Here is a 23,369-nt window from a genome sequence, read left to right as displayed (position 1 = left end):
CGCAGGCAACAGAGAACACCAGCTAATTGAAACAAGAACAGGACAAACAACTGTTGGTTCACGTGCCTGGGAGAGGAAGTAGAAGCACCAGGCACAGTAACGCAGCGTCTTTCTCTTGTCATAGCTTTTTTATTTTTGTTTTTTAAGATTTTATTTTTTAATGCTGTTTTATTTATGTTTTAAAAAAGTTTATGCACGTATGTTTGTTTGTTTGATTGTTTATTGGGGCAGGGGGGCAGAGGGAGAGGAAGTGAGAGAATCCTAAGCAGGCTCCGTGCTCAGTGCAGAGCCCGGTGTGGGGCTCAAACCCATGACCCTGGGATCATGACATGAGCCAAAATCAGGAGTTGGCTGCTCAGCCAGCTGAGCCACCCAGGCACCCCTAAAGATTTTATTTTTAAGTAATCTCTACACCCAACGTGGGGCTCTCTTGTCATATCTTGACCGGGGCTTTCTTCTGTGTCCACTTCACCTTTTCCTCCCCCACTGTATGTGGTCCCTGACACCTGCCAAGGTGGCTGCCAGCAGCTCAGGGGTGCGTTGCTGCAGTTTAGCCGGGATTAAACGAGTCTCAGAAGGCCTCTGATGGGCCCCACGAGGGACACTTGCCCACCTCCTGGACCAGTCAGTGCATTCAAGGTCCTGTGATGGGCTCGGTCCAAGTCATGTGCCACAGGGCCCCCTAGTTAACACTCCCAACTTCATCGTCCCGTGGGGGCCAGGTTGCCAGGTGAACAACACTGCTCTCTTCTACAGTTCTTTCCTCGCACCCTGGCTTTTAGCAGGTGCTTCGAGTTGCCTTTCTTTCTCTTGGGATTAACCTAGCCAAAGCAAGTCACATCCACATAAAAGCTCTTCGGTACAGAAGGTTATGTCTCTGTTAAGTACAATTTTGCTACTTTTACTTTTCCCCAGTGTACAAAGCAATTGATCTTTCTTTTAAACCATTTCTTTTCCAATCATGAAAATAGTGCATGCACATTCAGGGCATTTTAGGAAATGGCTTATGTGGAACTGTTCAAAGTGATGATGCAGCAGTGTTTTCATGACCAGAGAGGAAATGTAGACAACGTAACGAGCAGGGTTAGCGGTTCTATCCCTGCAGCTGTAGCGATCTGGAATTAGATCCTAGGCACTCCCTACCTCTTTCTCCTTTGGAGGTGGGCCGAGAAGCCTTAATAGCCTCCTCTCTTTTTCCTGTACTCCTCTGTAGTTCCCCTTACATCTGTCTCAAAGAAGAATTGCTCTAAGGCCACACGTGCGGTGGCTTTGTACAAAGGTCGGGTGATGGACTTCCTGGATACCTGTCAGTACTGGGACCCGTGGGTCCCATTTTCTCCTCCTACTGTACCCCCTCCCTTGGGTGGGGCCCCGGCACCCCTGGCTGTGCTGGGTTGCCCATTGGCCTCATCATCGTTGATTGGGCCATGGATGGGCCGCTGGTCAGGCTAGATCCACTTGATTTCCTATCCTGAGAATTTTTTTTAAATGTTTATTTCTTTACTTATTTCTTTGTTTGAGGGAGAGAGAGGGAGCACATGCAGGGAAGGGAAGAGAGAGAGGGAGAGAGAATCTCAAGCAGGCTCTACGTTGTCAGCACTGAGCCTGATGCAGGGCTCGAACTCACGAGCTGTGAAATCATGACCCGAGCCGAAACCGAGAGTTGGACACTCGACCGACAGAGCCACCCAGATGCCCCCCATCCTGGGAATTTGAAAATGGGGTGAAGTACTACCAACTCGTTCTGCAGGTGGCTATTCCTGCAAGAATAAGTCTAGGTGGGGTAGCCATTCCCACCACATGGACCAGACACGAAGCTAGAGGGGATGTTGCTTCCAACCCTGAGGGCATTGTCTCTCCCGGTCCCAGGCCTCTTCTGGGCTAGTGCGTTTTGCCCTTGGGACGTCTTTTTTTCTTTTCTTTCCTTTTCCTTTCTTGTCTTTTCTTTTCAGATTTTATTTTTAAGTAATCCCAACATGAGGCTTGAACTCACAACCCTGAGGTCAAGAGTTGCACCCTCCACCGACTGGGACATCCTTTTTATAGGACAAATACCTCCTTTTTGTTTAAGCCAACATGTCTGTTTCTGTCACTTGCAATCTTAGAGTGCTAACTAATACAGGGAGGTGTTTACATCCCAAGAGACATGGAATTAAAAATTTCTTTTTTTTTAATTTAAAACAAATTTTTTTTAAAAACCATTTATTTTTGAGAGAGAGACAGAGTGTGAGCGGTGGAGGGGCAGAGAGAGTAGGAGACACAGAATGCGAAGCAGGCTCCAGGCTCTGAGCTGTCAGTACAGAGCCTGACGTGGGGCTCGAACTCACAGACCATGAGATCATGACCTGAGCCGAAGTCGGACACTTAACCGACTGAGCCACCCAGGCGCCCCAAATTTCTTTAAATTTAGGGGCGCCTGGCTGGCTCAGTTAGTAGGGCATGAGATTCTTGATCTCAGGGTCATGAGTTTAAGCCCCATGTTGGGGGTAGGATTTACTTAAAAAAATTTTTTTTCTTTTAAATTTCTTAAATTTGGGGCGCCTGGGTGGTTTAGTCGGTTAAGCATCCAACTCTTGGTTTCGGCTCAGGTCATGATCTCACGATTTGTGAGTTTGAGCCCCACGTCGGGCTCTGTGCTGACAGCTTGGAGCCTGGTACCTGCTTTGGATTCTGTGTCTCCCTCTCTCTCTCTGTCCCTCCCCTGCTCGCACTCTGTGTCTCTCAAAAATAAATAAACACTTAAAAAATTAAAAAATATGTATTTATAAAAAGAATTCTTTACATTTTCCAGAAGCATTTGATAGCTTGTGCCTGAAATCGCTTGTTTTCGGCTTTGTTAGTTCTCTCTGTTTCTTTGTTTTCTCCTTCTCCTCTCCCCCCTCCCCTCTTTGCTCATAGTCACAGCTAGGACACTTTCCAATTCTCTACAACATACCAGTCTTTGTGGACTATAAATAGGAAGACAAACAAGGCTGGGCAGTCAGAGAAATTGTCATTCAGGAGTTGGTGGTTATCATAAAATGGAAAGGGAATGCCTGGCATGCTTCACAGGAGGCTGAACATTTTCAGGTTGGGTTGCATTTTTTTTTTTTTTTTTTTCAACTGGCTGGGGCAGAGACCCCAAAGTTATGACAGGGCTGCTCTTGGTCATCTGGGAGCCGGCAGAGTGAGAGTGAGCAAAGATCCCTGAGGAATACTTTAAGCCCTTCTGTAAACACCAGTATATATGGGAAAAATGACTCTCGGAGATGAGGAGACCCCCACCACGGTCACTGGCATGGCTGCGAGGCCGGGGGGGTGAGGCTCATCTTTCTTGAGCTGCCCTCGCGGTGTGGAGGGCTACCTGTTTTGTATTTGCCTTAAGGGGCCAGGGGTGGGGGAGGCGGGAGTGTTCTGTAACCGCTGTCCATATTTTAAGGGTGGGCAGGGTGCTGAGGGACAGGTGTTTCACTTCTGCCCTCTGCACGTGGCTCACGTGTGCAAGTGCTGGTGTCTTTGCTGCCACCTTCTCTTCCGGGAGAGCCCAACCACGACCGTCCCCCCAAGCCCCCTTGCCCTCCATCCTACTCTTGGGAGCCTCACCTCCAGTACGCTTGTTTTCCAAGACTTGGAGGCGGTATCCTGGCTCCCATAAGCCCGCAGGAAACTGAGTCTCTGCCGGCCTCTAGTGAGAGAGTTTGAAGCTGCAGGTGGATGAACGTGGCACTTCTGTGGAGCCAAGCTGACGGCAGCCTCCACAAAGCCACGGATCTTTGAGCTTCTTGCTTCCTCCCTTGCTTTGCGTTGGGCAAAGTCCACAGTGGAGTCAGGAGCCCTGAAACAGGAATCACAAAGGAAGGTTCATTAGCAAGGCATTTTGGGGCGGCGGCAACAGCCGAGACTCCCACTTAATGAAACACACTTTCCTCTAGGGATTAAGAGTCTTGGCAGGAAAAGATACCCTGGTTGGAATTTGGAAAGCCCGTTGATGTTGTTTGACCTCTCAGTCTACTTTAGGTAACGTTCTTTTCCCTTGGGGAAGCCATTCTTTAGAGGGGATGGTCATGAAAAATACCCTGAAAACTCAAAATTCCCTGTAGACAGATGTGTTTTACATAGCACCTAAAAACCTGGAGAAGCTCCTTTCTGTGCTGACTTGGAAAACTAAATTCTAGAAGTTTGGGCCGCGGTTGTTTGACGAACAAATTGGCCAGAATTCTTTAAAGAAGTAAAAGTCCTAAAATCGCTTTGGGGGAGAAAGTCTGGAAGAAGGGGGACCTGCCATTTCAGCTTGGCTTCTTTATTCATTTAAAAATATATCCTGTGGAGGCCCTGGTACAAATTGGCTTTAAAGATTAATGCATTGAGGCCACATTTGGAACCTGCAGGAAAAGAATGGATTATTCAATAAATGACATGGAGATTCCTAACTAACCATTTGGAAGAAAATAGGGTTAATGATCAACCTCACAGGACAGATCAGAATAAATTTCAGAGATTAAATATTTACACGTTTAACAAAAAAGGAGTCATAAAAGCGATAGACGAAAATATAGGTGATTCTGTAACCTTGATAGCAAGAAAGGTTTCTCTACGGATAACACGGGTGCACTGGTGAGAGAGAAGAAGAAGACTGATAATGTATATACAATTTTTGAGGGGGCGCCTGGGTGGCTCAGTCGAGTAAGCGTCCGACTTTGGCTCAGGTCATGATCTCGCGGTTCATGAGTTCAAGCTCTGCGTTGGGCTCTGTGCTGACAGCTCAGAGCCTGGAACCTGCTTCAGAGTCTGTGTCTCCCTCTCTCTCTGCCCCTCCCCTGCTCACACTCTGTCTCTCTGTGTCTTAAACATAATATATACAATTTTTGAAAGTCAAAAATGATCATAAACACAATGAAAAGGTAAGTGACAGTGGAAGTATTTGAAATATACCAAGTTCTGTAAAGATCTTTTAAAAAACACTTGGGAGAGGTGCCTGGCTGGTTTAGTCAGTACAGCATGCAACTCGATCTCGGGATCATGAGTTCGAGCCCCATGCTGGGTGTAGAGATTACTTAAAAAATAAAATCTTTAGGGGCACCAGGGTGGCTCAGTCGGTTAAGCGTCCGACTTCAGTTCAGGTCATGATCTCACTGTTCATGAGTTTGAGCCCTGCATCAGGCACTGTGCTGACGGCTCAGAGCCTGGAGCCTGCTTCAGATTCTGTGTCTCCCTCTCTGTCTGTCCCTCCCCTGCTCGCGCTCCATCTCTCTCTCTCTCTCAAAAATAAACATTAAAAAAAAAATAAGTTAAAAAAATCTTTAAAAGGAAAAAAAAGCAAGAGTAATCTAATGCAAAAAGGGGACACAAACAGAATATACGGATGACTAAAAACATTGGCAATTATTTAGGTTTAAGAAATAGCGTATATAGGTCTATTGGACTTTTTTTTTTCTTTCATGGCCACAAACTAGGACATTGCCAGTGATTTTTGCTTTTATAGACAATGCTTCTTAAACTATTGTGCAAATGTTTCTGAGGGACAGATGCCCAGCCGTGGAATTAATGGTTGGAAGCATTTTATTTTTTTGGTAAATATTTCCAAACTGGCCTCCAAAAAATTTGAATCGGTTTGCATTCCCTTCCACTGGATGCGAAGGTACCCATTTCCCTACATTCCTGTGGAAAATGAGCATGTGTTGATTTCGGACAGTGTGATAGGGGAAAAAATAATTGGTCACACGCACACGTTTGCACCCTTTTCGTAGGCTTGGCGGGCATGACTTTCCCTTGGGCTGGAGGGGACCGCCGTAAGTCTCAGTGAGGTTGACCCGGACTCTACTCAACCCTTTCCTACAGTTCCTACTCATATTCCACAAGGCCGCAGCGGGAGAGCTACAGGAAGACAGCGGGCTGATGGCACTGGCAAAGCTCTCTGAGATCGACGTGGCCCAGGAGGGCGTGAAAGGTGCCAAGGACTTCTTTGAAGCCAAGGTAGGTGACTCCTTCTTGTACAGGACCATTCTTTCTCCCTTCACTCTACCCGACATGGGCTTCCCCGCGGTGACTACGTCATCCACTCGCTCAGAACGATCAGAACAGCAATAGCTTAATAAGTCTGCCTGTCATGTGTGATTGAAGGGGAATGAACGTGTCTGCACACGATCTGAAAATTAAAAGCAAAATGGAAAAACAATCACACGGTAAACGCGTTCCATCCTGGGTTCTGATTCAGATGGCTTGCTGGCACGGCATTCCCAGATCAGTGCTTGGCCAGACCTTCCTAAAGAGCTCCTCTCTACCCCAAGCCCCAGTTGAATTACTTGAGCAGATGCCTCCACGTTTGCAACTTAAACACCTGTGTGTAAATGAACACTGGGGTCAGAGGAGGAAGCCTCAGTGGCCCGTTCCGAAATGAACCGGTGTTTGCTCCGTTGACAGTGGTTGGGAGTTGGGAAGCAATCTCCAGTGCGTGGCCCCAGAGCCTTTCCGGGTGCTTCCATTCATGCACACGTTCACAGAGTCATCAAACATGTATGGAGACCCTACCCCTGGCTGGGTGCTGTCGTTTTCGTCTCCACAGAGCACACCTGCAGAAAGAGAAAGCAGAGAGCCCTCCACATCCCCTGTCAACCAGAGCAGGGGAGTGCAGCGGGTAGGGCTGCCTGGGTTCAGATTCTGCCTCCTCCTCTTACTTACCCTTGTGCCCCAGTTTTCTCATCTGTACAATGGAGGCAATACTAGTTTGCCATGAGGCTACATGAATTCACGTATGTAAAGTGTTTAGCAAGTACCTGGCACTCGATACATGATATGAGAGCTATTGGGACTCCCAGCCATTCCAGATAGAAGCCAGCCTTTTGGGGAGTGTTGGCTTATTCTAGGAGTTTGCCCAGAGACAACGTGTCCCCGGCAACACATCCCGACCACTCTGGCCCCTAAATAGGACTCTCTTCTCACTTCTCTGTGTTGCTGCTTAGAGACAGGTTCAGTCATCTTTCTGTCAATATATAAACTGTGAATCACGATGGACTCCTAACACCTGCAGTCCTCCCGTCATCGTCTGATAACTTCCGGGACAGGCCAACCACTCCAGAATTGGATGTGGTTTGGCCCTTCCTTCATGACTTCACGTTGATTCAGCCAGCTCTGGCAAGGCCCAGCACGTTAAGCTCTGAAAATACAGCTCCTTTACAAGGAGGTCGTAGACAAAGCTTGTGCCCTCCCCAGGACACACAGTCTAGTGAGGAAAACAAACTCTCAGCCTTGAGAGAGAGAGAATAGAGAAGAGGGATAGGTTACTTCTGGAGGGATGGGTCCTCTCCATTTCATCACCTGAGCCAATACTTGATGATCTTTTGTGATACCTTGGGCAGGGGCCTAAGATTGAGACCCAAGTTTAGCACGACACTCTTCAACCCACTCCTGTAGCACAGCATACCAAATGCTCTTATTAAAGTCTGCACAGGGAGCCTGGGTGACTCAGTTGGTTAAGTGCCCCAACTTCGGCTCAGGTCATGATCTCGTGGTTCGTGAGTTCGAGCCCCACGTCGGGCTCTGTGCTGACAGCTCGGAGCCTGGAGCCCGCCTCGGATTCTGTGTCTCTCTTTCTCTCTACCCTTCCCCCCCTCAAAAAAAAATAAACATCCAAAAAAATAATAATTTATCTGTTCAGGACATTCTCAGACACCTTTGGTAAGAGTACAGATCATCCCAGCTTATTGGAGAGCAGTTCGGGGCTAAGTTTTATTTTTGAGACAGAGAGAGAGACAGAGCATGAGAGGGAGAGGGGCAGAGAGAGAGGGAGGCACGGAATCTGAAGCAGGTTCCAGGCTCCAAGGTGTTACCACAGAGCCCCACGCGGGACTCGAACTCATGAAACATGAGATCGTGATGTGAGGTGAAGTCAAGATCCAGAAACTTAACTGACTGAGCCATCCAGGTGCCCCAAAACATTATGTTTGAAACTCAGTTTTGATGGGAGCCTGGGGCCTGCTTCAGATTCTGTGTGTGTCTTTCTCTTTGGCCCTCCCCTGCCCTCTCTCGCTCTCTCGCTCTCTCTCTCTCGTTCTCTCTCTCAAAAAAAAAAACATTGGGGCACCTGGGTGGCTCAGTTGGTTAAGCGTTCAACTTCAGCTTAGGTCATGATCTCACAATTCGTGGGTTTGAGCCCCGCGTTGGGCTCTGTGCTGACAGCTCGGAGCCTAGAGCCTGCTTCGGATTCTGTGTCTCCCTCTCTCTCTGCCCCTCCCCTGCTCATGGTCTGTCTCTGTCTCTCTCTCTCTCAAAAATAAATAAACATTAAAATAAAAAAAAAAAAAACAATAACATTAAAAAGTTTTTAAAATGAAACTCAATTTTATTAAATATTCAATACAATCTGGGTAATTACATACCAAAGTACTTACTGGTAATAGTTATGTCTGAGGGACTTATTTTTTAGTTTTGGAATGTTTTATAATGCGTGTGCATTATTTTTATAAGTAGCAGAAAAGATTAGAAGCATAACAACATAAGTTTTTGAACTTGTTGTATGGCTGCCTCCTCAACCCAGACTCAAAGGTGGAGTAGGTGTGTTATCTTTGTAATTACAGAGCCTGGCACATAATCGCCTTCAATAAACGTTTGCATGAATGACGAATGTAGGGAATCATCACTCAGATCTCAGAGAGGGCCATAAAGGAGCTGACATTTGCGACAGATGTTCAGAGAAGAATGGGGATTCACCTTGTAATCAAGGAAGGGAGGGCGTTCCTGCCGTGGGAACAGCAAAAGCAAAGGCTCCGAGGCACGGAGGGTAAAGAGTACTTGGAGGCTGGCCCCCGGCCACACCGGATGACGTTGCACAGGGAGCTCTGGTCTCCCCTGAAGGTCAGGCCTTCCCAGCCTACTAGCCACCGGAATTACCTGCACACCAGCTTCTCAGGCCCCACCCACACCTACCTGAGATTTTCCAGGGCACAGTCCAGGAAGTGTGGAGCGGGAAGAGCTCAGCAGGTGTTTGCAATCCACAGCCAGGCTTGGGAAGTGCGGTTGCAGGCGCTGGGGGCCCTCAGGGGGCCTGGACATGACCTGGCGCTGGGGATGGGCTTCTCTGAGGAGGAGCTGGAGTCAGGGAGGCTTCCACAGATGTCTGGAGAACTACTGTGGGCCCATCCCACAGGGTAGTGACAGTGGGGCTGGGCTGGAGGTGGTGATGAATCCCAAACTAAGTAGCATTCTCAGTGTTTATGACCGCTTGCTTGGAGGTGGATGGTAAAATGCCACAAGGTTTGTGGAGCTGTGTAGAGAGGGCTGGATGATGTTTAAAAAAATCAAGACAGGGACACCAACGCCCCCCCCCCCCCCCCCCCCGCCAACAATGGGAATGGTTTGAGGACAGGGATGGTGTGGCCTTTCATTTGAAGGGCACAATGCTAGTTGCAAATGGTTTCGTTCATGTCATGCTGTATAGAACTTGGCCACTCCTGGCTGTATGGGAGAATACAAAATGCCTTTCTTCCTAAAGATCTGTGCCCAACTGTAATTCTGCTACTAGGGAGGATGGGGACACTCGATACTGAGGGTCGTGGAATAATCTCTTTCACACCTGTCCCTTGCTGAACCGAGCACAGGAAGGGCTGGGATAACATTACTCTGGGCTCTGTCCTGGAGCCCGTGGGTAGGGTCGGCCTCCCCAGACCCTGGGGCCATGCGCCAGGGGAACGTCTCAGAGGAAGAAGGGAGGGAGTGAATGCCTCACGGACACCAGACTACAAAGACCACAGGAGCCACCTTCACAAGATTCGAGTAGCAACTCAAGAATTCGAGTTGAGTGACTAATGGTAGAACATAATGGTGACTGGGTTGTGGGGAAGCAAGGAATTGGAGATACAAGGAAACCATGGAGAAAATGCTATTGTGGAGGACAAGACGCGATGAAGTCAGATGAGGCCAGAGAGGGGGTCTTGGGTCTGGCGAGTGGGTCAGTGGAGATTTTTGAGAGACCAGCTTCCCCGTGGAGGGCATTTGGCACTAGGGTGAGAGGTGAGTGGGCACTGGGAAGAAAGAGCTGTGATGGTTTACTTTTCTGTCTGGATGGCTGGCCGAGGAGGCCTGGACAAAATGGGGATAGTAGCTTGGGATCAGGAAAGGACTTTTGTTTGTTTGTTTTTAACCTAGAGAAGACAGATGCCGGTATTTTTTGGTCACAGGGAAGTGGTCCACAGAGAAGGAAACATGAAGACACAGAGTGGGGTGATAGGCAAGACAGGACTCCATGAAATCGAGGGAAAAGGTCGAATTTTATAGTGCAGAACAAGAACCCCGAGTGAGAGAATTGCCAGGGCCCCTCCCGCTCTGGCCTGGCCAGCAGTGGTGAGCAGGCGGTCTCAGGTTCTTGTCTTCTCCACTGCCCCCACAGACACTCTGGAGGGAGGTGGTGGCATCCCACTCTGTGGAGCAGGACCTTGAGGCTTAGACAGTGGTTTGTTGGTAAATGTTTAACAACTGGCTCTTTGAACAAAGTGTGCATATGCATGTATGCATAAGTTTATTATAAATTTAAATGTTTTAAGGGATACGTAGCACACAATTTATAAATAATAAAGTATGCATTTCTTCTGTTGCAAATTCCACACAGTCCATTGATTCTCTAAGAACGGCTCATGGATTTTTGCTGGGCTCTGTATCTGTCACTAGCCTATGGTTGCAACTGACAGCAGAATCTAGTTCCGATGTGAATGTTGGTTGATATTGTGTTTAAGTTGATTTAAAAGAAAAAGTAGGGGCGCCTGGGTGGCTCGGTCGGTTGAGCGTCCGACTTCGGCTCGGGTCATGATCTCACGGTCCGTGAGTTCAAGCCCTGCGTCGGGCTCTGGGCTGACAGCTCAGAGCCTGGAGCCTGTTTCGGATTCTGTGTCTCCCTCTCTCTCTGCCCCTCCCCTGTTCATGCTCTGTCTCTCTCTGTCTCAAAAATAAATAAACGTTAAAAAAAGAAAAGAAAAAGTAAAGGGAGGGGCACCTGGGTGACTCGGTTAAGTGTCTGACTTCTCGAGGTTCATGAGTTTCAGGCCTATGTTGGGCTCCACATTGGCAGTGCAGAGCCTGCTTGGGATTCTCTGTGTGTCTCTCTCTGCCCCTCCCCCACTCACACTCTCACTCTCTCTCCCTCAAAAATAAACATTAAAAAAAAAAAGGGTGCCTGGGTGGCTCAGTGGGTCGTGATCTCATGGTTCGTGGGTTCAGGCCCCGCGTCGGGCTCTGTGTCAGATTCTGGTCTCCCTCGCTCTCTGCCCTTCCCCTGCTCACAGGCGCTCTCTCTCTCTCTCTCTCTCTCTCTCTCTCTGTCTCTGTCTCTCTCAGAAATAAATAAACATTAAAAAGATATATTAAAAAAAAAGTAAAGGGACATATGTCAGAACTTCATTCATTCTTCAGTGAACAACTTCCCTTGCTGAATTCGATAATAGTTTTTCAAATATTGGAAGAATATTCCCTGAATTTCTTTGGAGCTATTCATAATGCAAAAGCTACAGACACTACACATTTTTCAGCTTAATCTGCATCTTTAACATCTCCCAACACTTTCTTAGGAAAAGGTAGTCAGTGAAACAATAAATCAAGGCCTAGTTTGTAGCATTTGTTGGTTTCCAAGGTGTAAAACCCCCACCACTTGCTTTCAAGCTTCCAACAGGATGTTGCTAAGTGTGGATTTGGGAAGATTCACAGCAGATTATCATATAGGATTTCTACCTTAGAGATATAACGGAAACAGATAATCTCCAAAGCACAGATAGAGTAAAATATATAGCAAGATAAATCAGGAAGCGATGACTTTTTAGTACTTACTACTTTTGCTTCTTTTAATTTTTTTTTTTTTAACGTTTATTTATTTTTGAGACAGAGAGAGACAGAGCATGAACGGGGGAGGGTCAGAGAGAGGGAGACACAGAATCCAAAACAGGCTCCAGGCTCCGAGCTGTCAACACAGAGCCTGACGCGGGGCTCGAACTCATGGACCGCGAGATCGTGACCTGAGCCGAAGTCGCCCGCTCAACTGACTGAGCCACCCAGGCGCCCCACTACTTTTGCTTCTAATATAATTTAATTATAGATTTATATAATTTACCTTCTAATATTTAACAGCCAGCTCATAAAATTCCTGAATAAAATAAGACAACAAGGAAAAAAAGATAAAGGTGAGGAAGAGAGGGGTTCAGGCTAGACAAGGGGATCTGGGGTCCAAATTTGCAACCTGAGTCAGGGGGTAGAGGGTCATAAGAGTCAGCATGAGTTGGGCCCTGCTCCAGGCAATTGAATCTGTCTTCTGGTGATTCTGATGTAGGGAGCTGGAGGGGAGAACTCAGCAGGGCCTCACATGCCTAAGAAATACCTGGGGGCGGTGGGGGTTGGGGGGGTGGGGGAGGAGAAATACCTGTGAAATTTGGAAAACATAATTTCCTAGTCCCTACCCCTAGGGATTCTGATCCGGAAAGAGTAAAAAATCATCATTTTTCAGAGGTGTCCTATGTTCAGACATGGACCCTGTACAGTGCAGGAAGAATTTAGGAAAGGGACATTATAATTTTTTCATTGAGACGTGAGAACCTGCATTTTGCTACACAGGATGTAATGGATTAACAACCAGAATGGACTGAATAAAGAGCCTGGTAGGAGGTGGTAAATCTTAGCCTTAACATGGCAGAGAAGTGACTGAGTGAACCAGAGAGTAGACAAAGAGCCACCCAAATGTGGACGCTTATGACAGGGAAAAGGAGAAATGGAGAAAAGATGATGGACCCAGGAACATGCTAGTTAAAAATTGTGAGAGGTTTGACACCTCAATCTGAAATCATTTAAACGCTACAGGAAAGGTAATGCTTTTCTATAAATTTGACAGAAGAAGGAAATGTGATGAATTGTAAAGACATTTAGAGGGTTAACTCCAAACTCCCCACAAACAGTTAAGTGCTGGGGAATTTAGGGATTAATTCTTCAATGTTCTACATTTTTTTTTTTCAATGTCACAAACTAGTTCAAACATATTGGAAAAGATTGTATCACATTCGTTCTGTGAAGCTGGCATGATTCTGATAACAATCGGATAAAAACACATCAAAAAAATTGTATCAATCTAATGAATATAGCTGTAGGAATCTTAAAACATTTGAAATTTATGTTCAGACTGCAGGGATAATTTTAAAGATCTCATGGGGCGCCTGGGTGGCCCCCTTGGTTAAGTGTCCAACTCTTGGTTTCAGCTCAGGTCGTGATCTCACGGTTCATGAGATCCAGCCCTGTGTCAGACTCCCTGCCGACAGTAAGGAGCCTGCTTGGGATTCTCTCTCTCTGTCCCCCTCTCTCTGCCCCTCCTGTGTGCACTCTCTCAAAATAAATAAACTTTAAATAAATAAATAAATAAATAAATAAATAAATAAATAAATAAATAGCTAGATAGCTAGATAGCTGGATAGATAAATATCTCATAGGTATCAAATATGAAAAATGTGATCCCTTCAGTGAGACATCTCAGAACATTTGGTGAAGTTTAATATTCATAATAAGACATTTAAAAATATGAAAACAATGTGCTTAGTCAACATAATGAAGGAATACTTTCCTCATAAATATCAAGGTTTTCTAAAGCGGTAATATTAAATAATGTAGTGTGGGTGCAGGAATAAACAGGTCAGTGGAATGGGAGAGAAAATAGTAAAAACAGATCCCCTTTGTGTGGGAATTTAGTACATGAACAAGATAACTTTCCAGTCAGTGGAAAAATAATGGGCTATTCAATAAAAGGTGTTGAGACAATTGGCTCTCCACTTAGGAAAATGAAGTAAAGTCATTTAAATGATATATATTCCTTCACTAAAATACAGTGTAAGTGACTTTAAGAGCCGAATGGGAAAATAAAACCAGGAAAGTATGAGAGGAAAATGGTTTTAAAGCCCTGGGGTATAGGAGACCTTACACATGACATAATATGGGGTGGCTCAAAGGTTGAGCGTGCAACTCCAGCTCAGGTCACGATCTCACTGTTCATGGGTTCGAGTCCCACATCGGGCTCTGCACTGACAGCATGGATCCTGCTTTGGATTCTCTGTCTCTCTCCCTCTCTTTGTGTCTCTTCCCCGCTCGTGCCCTCTTTCTCTCTCAAAAATAAATAAACACCAAAAGAGAGAGAGAGAGACAAAAGCCAGAATGGAAGTGGTTGGAAATTCTGATGACATCAAAATTTAAAGATTCACCTGGCCCAAGATACCTTGAAGTTAACAGACAATCAAAAGACTAAGAGTAACCAAAAAATATATAACAAGGGACTACGCCTAAATTATATAAAGAATGGCAAAGTGAAAAACCCCAGTGAAATGGGTAATTTACCAAAGAGGAGATAAAAGAAGGTGCCAGGGTGGTTTTTTTTTTTTTTTTTTTTTTTTTTTTTTGGTGTGTGTGTGTGTGTGTGTATGTGTGTATGTGTTTTGCCTATCAGATTGGCAAACAGGAAAAAGGTTACTGATAAACGTTGGGGACGTTGTGGGGAAATGAGAACTCACATTCCATGGTGGTGGGGGTGTAAATTCGAATAGCTACTTTGGAGAGCAATTTGGCAATCTTTATTAAAATAGCGTGCACACCCAGTGTGTTTGGGACTTTTACCAAACTGACGAGACACTGAGGGGGTTGAAAAAAGGAATCAATTCTAGAAGAGATGATTTTCAGATGGATTTATCTGATACGGTATTATTAAAGATCAACTAGGCTTAAAAGAAATGGCACCAAATCCCATTCACAACGTCAACAACACCGTGTAATATTTGGAAGTAAATTCAGAATGATGGATCTATTGTAAAGGTACTCCTTTGCCACAGGCAGACTGAAGCGATTGCAGTCAGCATCCCAGCAAGGAGTTCATTTTGGTTTTGTCTTTGTTTTCTCCCCGTAGAACAAAACAATATTATTGTGAAATTAAGGGTCGAAAGTAGAAGTGGGTAGTAGGCTAGGCGGGGATGTTAGAGAGTATCCTGGAAAAGAAGTAGAAAGAGCAACCTAGCGGCGTAGAACACGGCGGCAAATAAAGAGATCGTATCCTCGCTGTAGTTTAAACAGACTTGTGAAGAGGAGTGTTGGTTCTCAGGGGGCGAGGGGGTCCTGCCCTGCGGCAGGACCAGGTTCCCCTGTCACCTGGCTCCAGCCAACGGAGTTCTGTCGGATGGGTTGTTCCAAGTTTCTCCTCCCCTCCCTCAGTCTGTGGTTTGCTTTTGCTCTTCGTCTGCAGGTCCAAGCTTTGTCCTGTGCCAGTAAGTTTGAAGCCGAGCTAAAAGCCGAGCAAGACGAGCGGAAGCAGGAGGAGGAGAAGAGGAGACTCCGCCAGGCGGCCTTCCGGGAGCTCAAAGCTGCTTTCAGCACATAGTCAAGCAACCTTGACCTCCATCCACACAGTGCCTCACAGACAGAAGCCCCCCAAGAGAGCTGGCTGGGCATCTTCCCCCCAACCGGCCTCCACACCCACCACTCGATGCAAACTCCTTAGCCTCATGGAGTGGCAGGGGGTGGCTCTCATCCCTGGGTGGGAGCCCCTCCCAAGTGTCCTTGGGATGAGCCAACTGCTCCCCGGTGCTTCTCCTTCCTGCCCTCTTTCCTCTGTAGCCAGATCATGCCTCTCCTCAGCAACTTGCACTTTTTCCTTGTCCCTGCAGGTTTCTGATGTTAATGTTGCCCCTTCTCCCAGGGAATTCACCTCTCCCCTTCTCCACACCTCTCCCCTTGGGGGTCCCCCTCCTCTTGGTTTCCTGTTCAACTTCCCTGCTTTCATTCTGAGCCTGATTCTGCCCGTTGCTTTGGTGTCTTCTGTGCTTTGATGACAGCGAGGTTTAAGGCAAGCCAGGCTGGACCAGTGCCTGCCCCCTCTGCAGCGGGGGTGCATGCTGCTGAGACGGCAAAATAGGGGACAGGTAGGAAGTCCCGTTCCTTCCTCTCACCTTTCTCCTGTCCACTTAGCATTCCCCGTCCCCCACCCGCCCTCTTCTCCCCTTCATTCTGGTCCTCTCATTTCCTCCTACTCTTAAATACCCTGCTACTTACCTGCAAGAATGAGAGAATAATCAGAAGTGATATTAATGCATAGAAGAATCCCTATTAATTCCTACTATGCAAATAAATTACCGTGGACCCCTACATTCCCAAGTGACAAATCCAGAGCCTTCCAAAATCCCAAAAGTCGTGACTGTCTTCATCTGGCCAGTTTCCAACTTTTGCCCCAAGATGTTGAGGTGAAGCTGTTCTTACCCCCAGCACAAATTTTTATATGTTGGGTGTTCTTGGGATTGCTCACAAATACCAGGGGGTTGTTGTATTTTTTTTTTTCTTAAAGAATTCCTAACATTGTATTTATTACTTCTCTTTTGTAACTGCTGTCTTTACAAGGGGAACATCTGCATTTCTACTTCACAGCTGCCTTTTTTCCAATAAACCGTGCAAGTGGACTTTGCCGTCACATCAATGTGCTTCTAGTCTTCTTTCAAGTGGGGGAGAGAGGAGAGTGTTTTTTCAGGAGCCACATCCAGCCCCAGCTCCTGTCGGACATCCCCCCCCCCCCCCCCACCCCAGAAGTAGAGTCAGAAGTGTTATCTAAGATGATGGCCTTACTGGGGGGCATGCTGAACACTGAGGGTGTCAGTAGCTCTTCCCCTTCCCTTCCCTGAGGGTTCTTTCAGCCTCAGGTAAAATGTGTCCTTAATTTCTCTTGCTTCCTAGACCCCTTGAAACTCTGAGGAGAGCCAGTGACCCCTCCCTCCTTCTCATGTGGATTCTCGGGCACTTGGGGACCGGAGTAAGGACCTCAGTCCTAAGGGAACACCCACTGCTCCCCAGGGAGGATCAATTCCGTTTCGCACAAACCTAAGACCTACAATTCTCGGGCATCGTTTTTCCAGGTAGGGTCACCCTCCAACTGCCCCGCCAGAGGAAGTGGCCGAGAAAAAGGGGTGGAGACACTCTTACCGTACAATCCAGGAAGCGTGCTTCTTGGCATTTTCTCATACAAGCTGAGGACCTTCGTGTACACAAAAAACCTGCACATGAATGTTTATAGCAGCTATTTGATAATTACCAAAACTTGGGAGCAACCGAGATATTTTTTTAAGATTTTATTTGGAAGTATCTCTCTACCCAACGTGGGGCTCAAACCCATAAACCCGAGATCAAGAGTCGCATGCCTCACCGACTGAGCCAGCCAAGCGCCCCTCAAGATTTTTCAATAGGTGAATGAATAAACTGGTACATCTATACACTGGAATACTAATTCAGCAATGGAAAGAAGTATGAGTGATGAAAAATGAGCTGCCCGGGTGCCTGGGTGGCTCAGTCGGTTGAGCGTCCAACTTCGGCTCATGTCCTGATCTCCCAGTTCGTGAGTTTGAGCCCCACGTCCCGCTCTGCTGACAGCTCTGAGCCTGGAGCTTGCTTTGCATTGTGTCTCCCTCTCTCTCTGCCCCTACCCCCCACCCCCCACCTCAAATAAATAAACATTTAAAAAAACAAAAAAGAAATGAGCTGTCAAGTCATAAAAAGACACGGAGGAACCTTAAATACATATTGCTAAGGGAAAGAAGCCAATCTGGAAAGGTTTCACACCGTTTAATTCCAACTATGACATCTGGAAAAGGCAAAACTCCGAGACGGTGAAGTAAAAAGTCAGGGGTTGAGAGGAAGAGAGGGAAGGATGAGTAGGGGGGTTTAGAGCAGTGAAACTTACTCTGTGTGATTCTATAGTGGTCATTATACATTTGCCAAGACATACAGAATGTACAACACTAAGAGCATACCCTAATGTAAACCTGGACTTCAGTTAATAATAAGGTTTTGATATGGGTACGTAGGTTGTAACAAACGTAGCATGCTAATGCCAGATGTTAGAAACAGGGGGAAGGGGCAGGCGGCAGGGAGAGAGGCATACGGAGACTCTGTACTTTCTGCTAAGTTAGTCTGCAAATCTAAAACTACTAAGAAAAATAAAGTCTAGGGGTTCCTGATTGTCTCAGTCAGTTAAGCATCTAACTTCGGCTCAGGTCGTGATCTCACCATTGTGAGTTCGAGCCCCGTTTTGTGTGAGCCCTGTTTCTCTCTCCTCTCTCCCTCTCTCTGCCCCTTGTGGGATTCTCTTTCTTTCTCCCTCTCCCTCTCTCTGCCTCTTAGTTGTGCCCTCTCCCTCAAAAAAAAGGAAGTCTATGGGGGCACCTGGGTGGCTCAGTCGGTTGAGCGTCCGACTTCAGCTCAGGTCAGGATCTCACAGTCTGTGAGTTCGAGCCCCGTGTTGGGCTCTGTGCTGACAGCTCAGAGCCTGGAGCCTGCTTCGGATTCTGTGTCTCCCTCTCTCTGCCCCTTCCCCGCTCATGCTTTGTCTCTGTCTCTCAAAAATGAATAAATGTTAAAAAAAAATTTTTTTTGAAAAAGAAGGTCTATGAGCAAAAAGGAAAAAAAGAAGGAATGGAGACAACAGTGTAATTACTTCAAACATTCACTTGCCTCTGGACAACCAAGCCCATGCAAGAGCTAAACACTCATGATTACAAATGATAGGAAATGTAACACAGAAGGGCTTAAGACAAAAAAGGACAAATATTGGGTCATGTAACTAGAGACCAGGGAAAGGACTTCTTTGCTTCTTTTTTTTTTTCTTTTAATGTTTATTTTTGAGGGAGAGACACAGAGTGCAAATGGGGGAGGGGCAGAAAGAGAGGGAGACTCAGAATCTGAAGCAGGCTCCAGGCTCTGAGCTGTCAGCATGGAGCCCGACACGGGGCGAGAACCCACAAACTGGGAGATCAGGACCTGAGCCGAAGTTGGACGCTTAGCCGACTGAGCCACCCAGGAGCCCCTGCCTCTTGATCACAGAGTCCTATAGATTTGTTCCCTTCATGCCTCTCACCCACAGCTCCCATCATCCCCCTCTGTGGCCGTGGACTTCATTGGTTCTTTCTGGCTCTCTACAGTGGCCTCCTGACTCGTTTCTCTGCCCTCACTTTGCCCTGATTGTCCACCTGCAGCTAGAATAACATTTGTTCCTAACATCTCTTCAGCATTTCGGGATCTAGTCCCTGCTCACCTCTCCTGTCCCCTGCCTTGCTCGCCCCTCCTCCCTCCCCTCTCTTCCTTCCAAACTGTGCTCCAGGTATAGGTGATACCTGCCGGTTCCTAGAAAGCTCCTGAGGGCTTTGCACATGTGGTTTCCTCCACCTGGAACTCCCTCCCTCCCTTCCCTGCCAAAAGACTTCTCATTGTTGATGACTCAGCTCAGAGATTATCTTCAGAAAGCTTTCTTGATGCCCCCAGGTGAGGTGAGGTGCTCCCTCTCAGGGTTTCACTGCATTATGCAATATCCTTCTCTTGTCTTTCTCCTCCTCTGGACAAGGCACGGTTTGAAGGGCAGGAACTCTGCCTTACCCACTGCTGTGGCTCTAGCATGCAGCTCAGCCAGCAACAGGCTCCCCTGTGGATTTGTTTCACAAGAACAAGCCGGGTTTGTTGCAGCAGAGATGGGTAAGGGAGGACCTCTGTCACCAACAGGTGACTTCTAGGCACCCTGACCTGGAAGCCTGGCCTGAGGGAACAGCTCTGAAAGTGAGGATAGCGGAGATTATAGGGACATTCTTACTGGAAAAGTGATAAGTCAGCTTGCCAAAGGCCTTAGTTTGAGCAGCAGGGAAATCAACCAACAGCCGACCTTCTGCCTCTGCCCTGGAGGCTGTGTGATGAAATGGGATTTGGAGTCAGATAGAAGGTAGTAGCTGAGCCTCACTGATCCTGTTTCCTCACCTGTCAAGTAAAGATGATGATTGGGGCGCCTGGGTGGCTCAGTTGGTTGAGTGTCCCCCTTCGCCTAGGGTCACGATCTCTCCCGGTTTGTGGGTTCGAGCCCCGCGTCGGGCTCTGTGCCGACAGCTCGGAGCCCGGAGCCCGCTTCCGATTCTGTGTCTCCCTCGCTCTCTGCCCCTCCCCCTCTCGCACTCTGCCTCTCTTTCTCTCAAAAATAAACAAACAGTAAAAACAAAAAAGATGATGATCGTCTACCTGGCTGACTCTGTGCTCAGCACTTATTAGTGCTCGTGACATAACTGTTTCCCTCTCTATCTTCCACCTTGCGCGATGACCTCAATTCCATCTCCTCCTGAGCCCTGGGTCTCCGAAGTCACAGGCAAAGGATCCCAGGCCAGGGTGGCCCGGAAATGCTCAGTTCTGTCTTCTACCTTGACCCCAGGCACGGGTGCCTACTTTCTCACTTCTCTCTTCTTTTGAGGCTCCCAACCCAACCAGCCCAGGGGCATTCCTGCCAGTGTGCCTGCTCACCTGCCACGTGCCCTGCAGCTGCCACTTGCTGAGCCCTTCCGGCTGGATCTCGTGACCCAACACCTGTGGCCTTGTCCCCACTCACATTTCTCCCTGCTGACCCTGCCTGTCCACCAGGCCAGATTCTGGCCACATCCCTGCCCACAGGGCTGACTTACAAGGACAGTGGTTCCATGGGGTGCCTGGGTGGCTCAGTCGGTCAAGCGTCCGACTTCAGTTCAGGTCATGACCTCGCAGTTTGTGGGTTCGAGCCCTGCGTTGGGCTCTATGCTGACAGTTCCGAGCCCAGAGCCTGGACCCTGCTTCGGATTCTCTCTCTCTCTCTCAAAAATGAAAAAAACATTTTATTTTTTTTTTATTTTTTTTTTTCAACGTTTTTTATTTATTTTTGGGACAGAGAGAGACAGAGCATGAACGGGGGAGGGGCAGAGAGAGAGGGAGACACAGAATCGGAAACAGGCTCCGAGCCATCAGCCCAGAGCCTGACGCGGGGCTCGAACTCACGGACCGCGAGATCGTGACCTGGCTGAAGTCGGACGCTTAACCGACTGCGCCACCCAGGCGCCCCAAACATTTTAAAACATTTAAAAAAAGAAGAGGGGTTCCATAGCCACCCTCTGGGTCCTGTGCTGGTGGGAGCCCCTGTGGGGCAACTTGGGTTCCACAACTTAGGGAACTGCTCAGGAGGGACCTTATCAGGGGTCAGTTTCCCCTCCCCTGCCTTCTTTCTGAAATGTTTGGCAGTCTGCTATGTGGTATTGGTGGGAGTGCGCCTTGCTCTTGCCTTTTTGAAGGGCAATTTGGTAAACTGTTAAAATGTAAAATTGTACCTGTATTATTTATTTTTGCTTTAACGAATCATCCCATCACTTAGCGGCTTAAAACAATAGTTAACATTTATTATCTCACATGGATTCTGAGCGTCAGGAATTCAGAGGCAGTTTAGTTGGGTGGTTCTAGCCCAGGGTATCTCATGAGGCTGCAGAATGTCAGTTGGGATTGCACTCAGATGCTCAACCAACTGAGCCACCCAGGTGCCCCCTTTTTTTAATTCTTTGTTTTTCTTTCTGTTTATTTATTTACTTATTTAGAGAGAGAGGGAGAGGGAGCAGGGGAGGGGTAGAGAGAGAGGGAGACACACATTTGGAAGCAGGCTCCAGGCTCCGAGCTGTCAGTACGGAGCCCGACACGGGGCTCAAACTCACAAACCGTGAGATCGTGACCTGAGCTGTAGTCACATACTTAGCCCACTGAGCCACCCAGGCGCCCCTAAGCAGGCCTGATTTAAGCAGAAGAGATGCTGATTGAAAGTCACTGAGATGCTCACATGATCACTAGCAGGGCTAGGGAATGAGGCTGAGAAAAGAAACCAGCTGGAGGCCAGGTGGCTGAGACTAGCGTTAAAAACCCATCATAAGAACCAGGCAGGCATGTGCCTCTGCCCTGGCTGACCAGAACTTTGGGGTGTCCCGTTTTCTTCAGGTTCTTAATCCAAATCCAGAGTCTGAGGCCGAGCCCAGTCATATGCCCACATGTTGAGGGTAGGAAGGGTTAGTTTGTCTTCTGTAAAAGAGGCAGGCTCTGCCTCTCCCTAAGATTTTTGTTTCTCCCAAACATGGGAAAGCATTGCAGATGCAGAATAGTTGTGAACGAGTGGTGGATGTCCATTTCAGAGACCTCATGAATTTGATCCAGGCATTTTACTTCTGAGAATTTACCCTATAGGAAAACATAAGTGCGAACCAGGTTATATTTAGAGGGATACTCATTACTGCATTGCTTGTTAATAGCAAAAATACTGGAAACAGTCAGGCTATATCAGCAGGGAATCGATCAAGTATATTGCGGTTCAAAGACGTAAATGAAGGCTGCTAAGCAATCACTTAAAGCGGAGGACAGCAAGACATTGTTTCTTGGGAAAAGGTCAGGGGTAGAGCAGCGTACATAGTAATTCTGAGGTGTTTTGTTTGTTTTACGTGAGAGATGCAAAATCATGGCTCTGCCCATGTAGACTGAGGTGCAAGGGGTCAGAGACCAAGCGGATTTGGGGGCAACCATTGTATCCCCAGCACTTTGTGGTGCTGAAGGTGAGGATGTGCATCATGCTTGTTTATACGTACGGCATTTTGGGGAAAACCATACAAGAAACTGTCAACAGTGCGTTACCTGAGTGGGGGAGAACCCGAGCGTCCTGGGTAGGTCTTGGAGGGGGATTTAAATTTTTTCCTTTATATGTTTTTGCATTCTAAAAATGTAAACACCATAAACGTGTATTACTTTACTACTATTTTTTAAAAGTGTTTCTTTATTTTTGAGGGAGAGAACACAAGATGGGGAGGGGCAGAGAGGGAGGGAGAGGATCTGGAGTGGTCTCTGCACCAACAGCACAGAGCCCCAAGTGGGGCTCGAATTCACAAACTGTGAGATCATGACCTGAGCCAAAGTCAGACGCTTAACTGACTGAGCCGCCTAGGCATCCCGCTTTACTACTATTTTTAACAACAATTAATAAAAAAGAGAGGGGAGGTCTGACCACCATGAAAATGAGAAGGGACATACACGTGGGAACCATTTGGGATAGCTGCAGTATAAAATCCTAAATGTGCAAAAGACTCAGGAGAGGGACCCGTGGCTGCCTCAGTCAGTAGAACATGTGACTCTTGATCTCAGGGTTGTAAGTTTGAGCCCCATGTCGGGTATAGAGATTACTTAAAAATAAAATCTTTGGGGTGCCTGGGTAGCTCAGTTGGTTGAGTGTCTGACTTTTGGTTTCCACTTAGATCATGATCTTGTCATGGTTTTGTGAGTTCAAGCCCTGCATTGGGTTCTGTGCTGACAGTTCAGAGCCTGCTTGGGAATCTCTCTCTTCCTCTCTCTCTGCCCCTCCCCCATTCACGCTGTCTCTGTCTCTCTCAAAATACATAAATAAACTTAAAAGAAAAAAAGGAAAAAAAGAATAAAATTTTAAGGGCGTCTGGGTGGCTCTCAGTCAGTTAAATGACCAATTCTTGATTTCAGCTCAGGTCATGATCTCAACGTTGTGAGATGGAGACCTGTATCGGGCCCCATGCTAGGTGTGGAGC

The 23,369-nt window shown here is 47.2% G+C and overlaps 1 protein-coding gene across 1 annotated transcript in view; it reads left to right on the top strand.

The window, feature by feature from the left end:
- The window catches only part of EFHD1 (EF-hand domain family member D1), a 42,231-nt gene extending 25,796 nt beyond the window's left edge, over positions 1–16,435 (top strand). The window contains exons 3-4 of the mRNA XM_058701091.1: positions 5,818–5,952; positions 15,218–16,435. Coding sequence (XP_058557074.1) covers positions 5,818–5,952; positions 15,218–15,352 — 270 coding nt within the window. The 3' untranslated portion in view covers positions 15,353–16,435. The remainder of the gene's footprint in view (positions 1–5,817; positions 5,953–15,217) is intronic.
- The last annotated feature ends 6,934 nt before the right edge of the window (positions 16,436–23,369 follow it).

The sequence above is a fragment of the Neofelis nebulosa genome, chromosome 2, assembly GCF_028018385.1.
Source record: "Neofelis nebulosa isolate mNeoNeb1 chromosome 2, mNeoNeb1.pri, whole genome shotgun sequence".
Taxonomy (NCBI): domain Eukaryota; kingdom Metazoa; phylum Chordata; class Mammalia; order Carnivora; family Felidae; genus Neofelis; species Neofelis nebulosa.
Note: the sequence above shows the minus strand (reverse complement) of the source record. Positions and strands in the feature narration are given on the sequence as shown.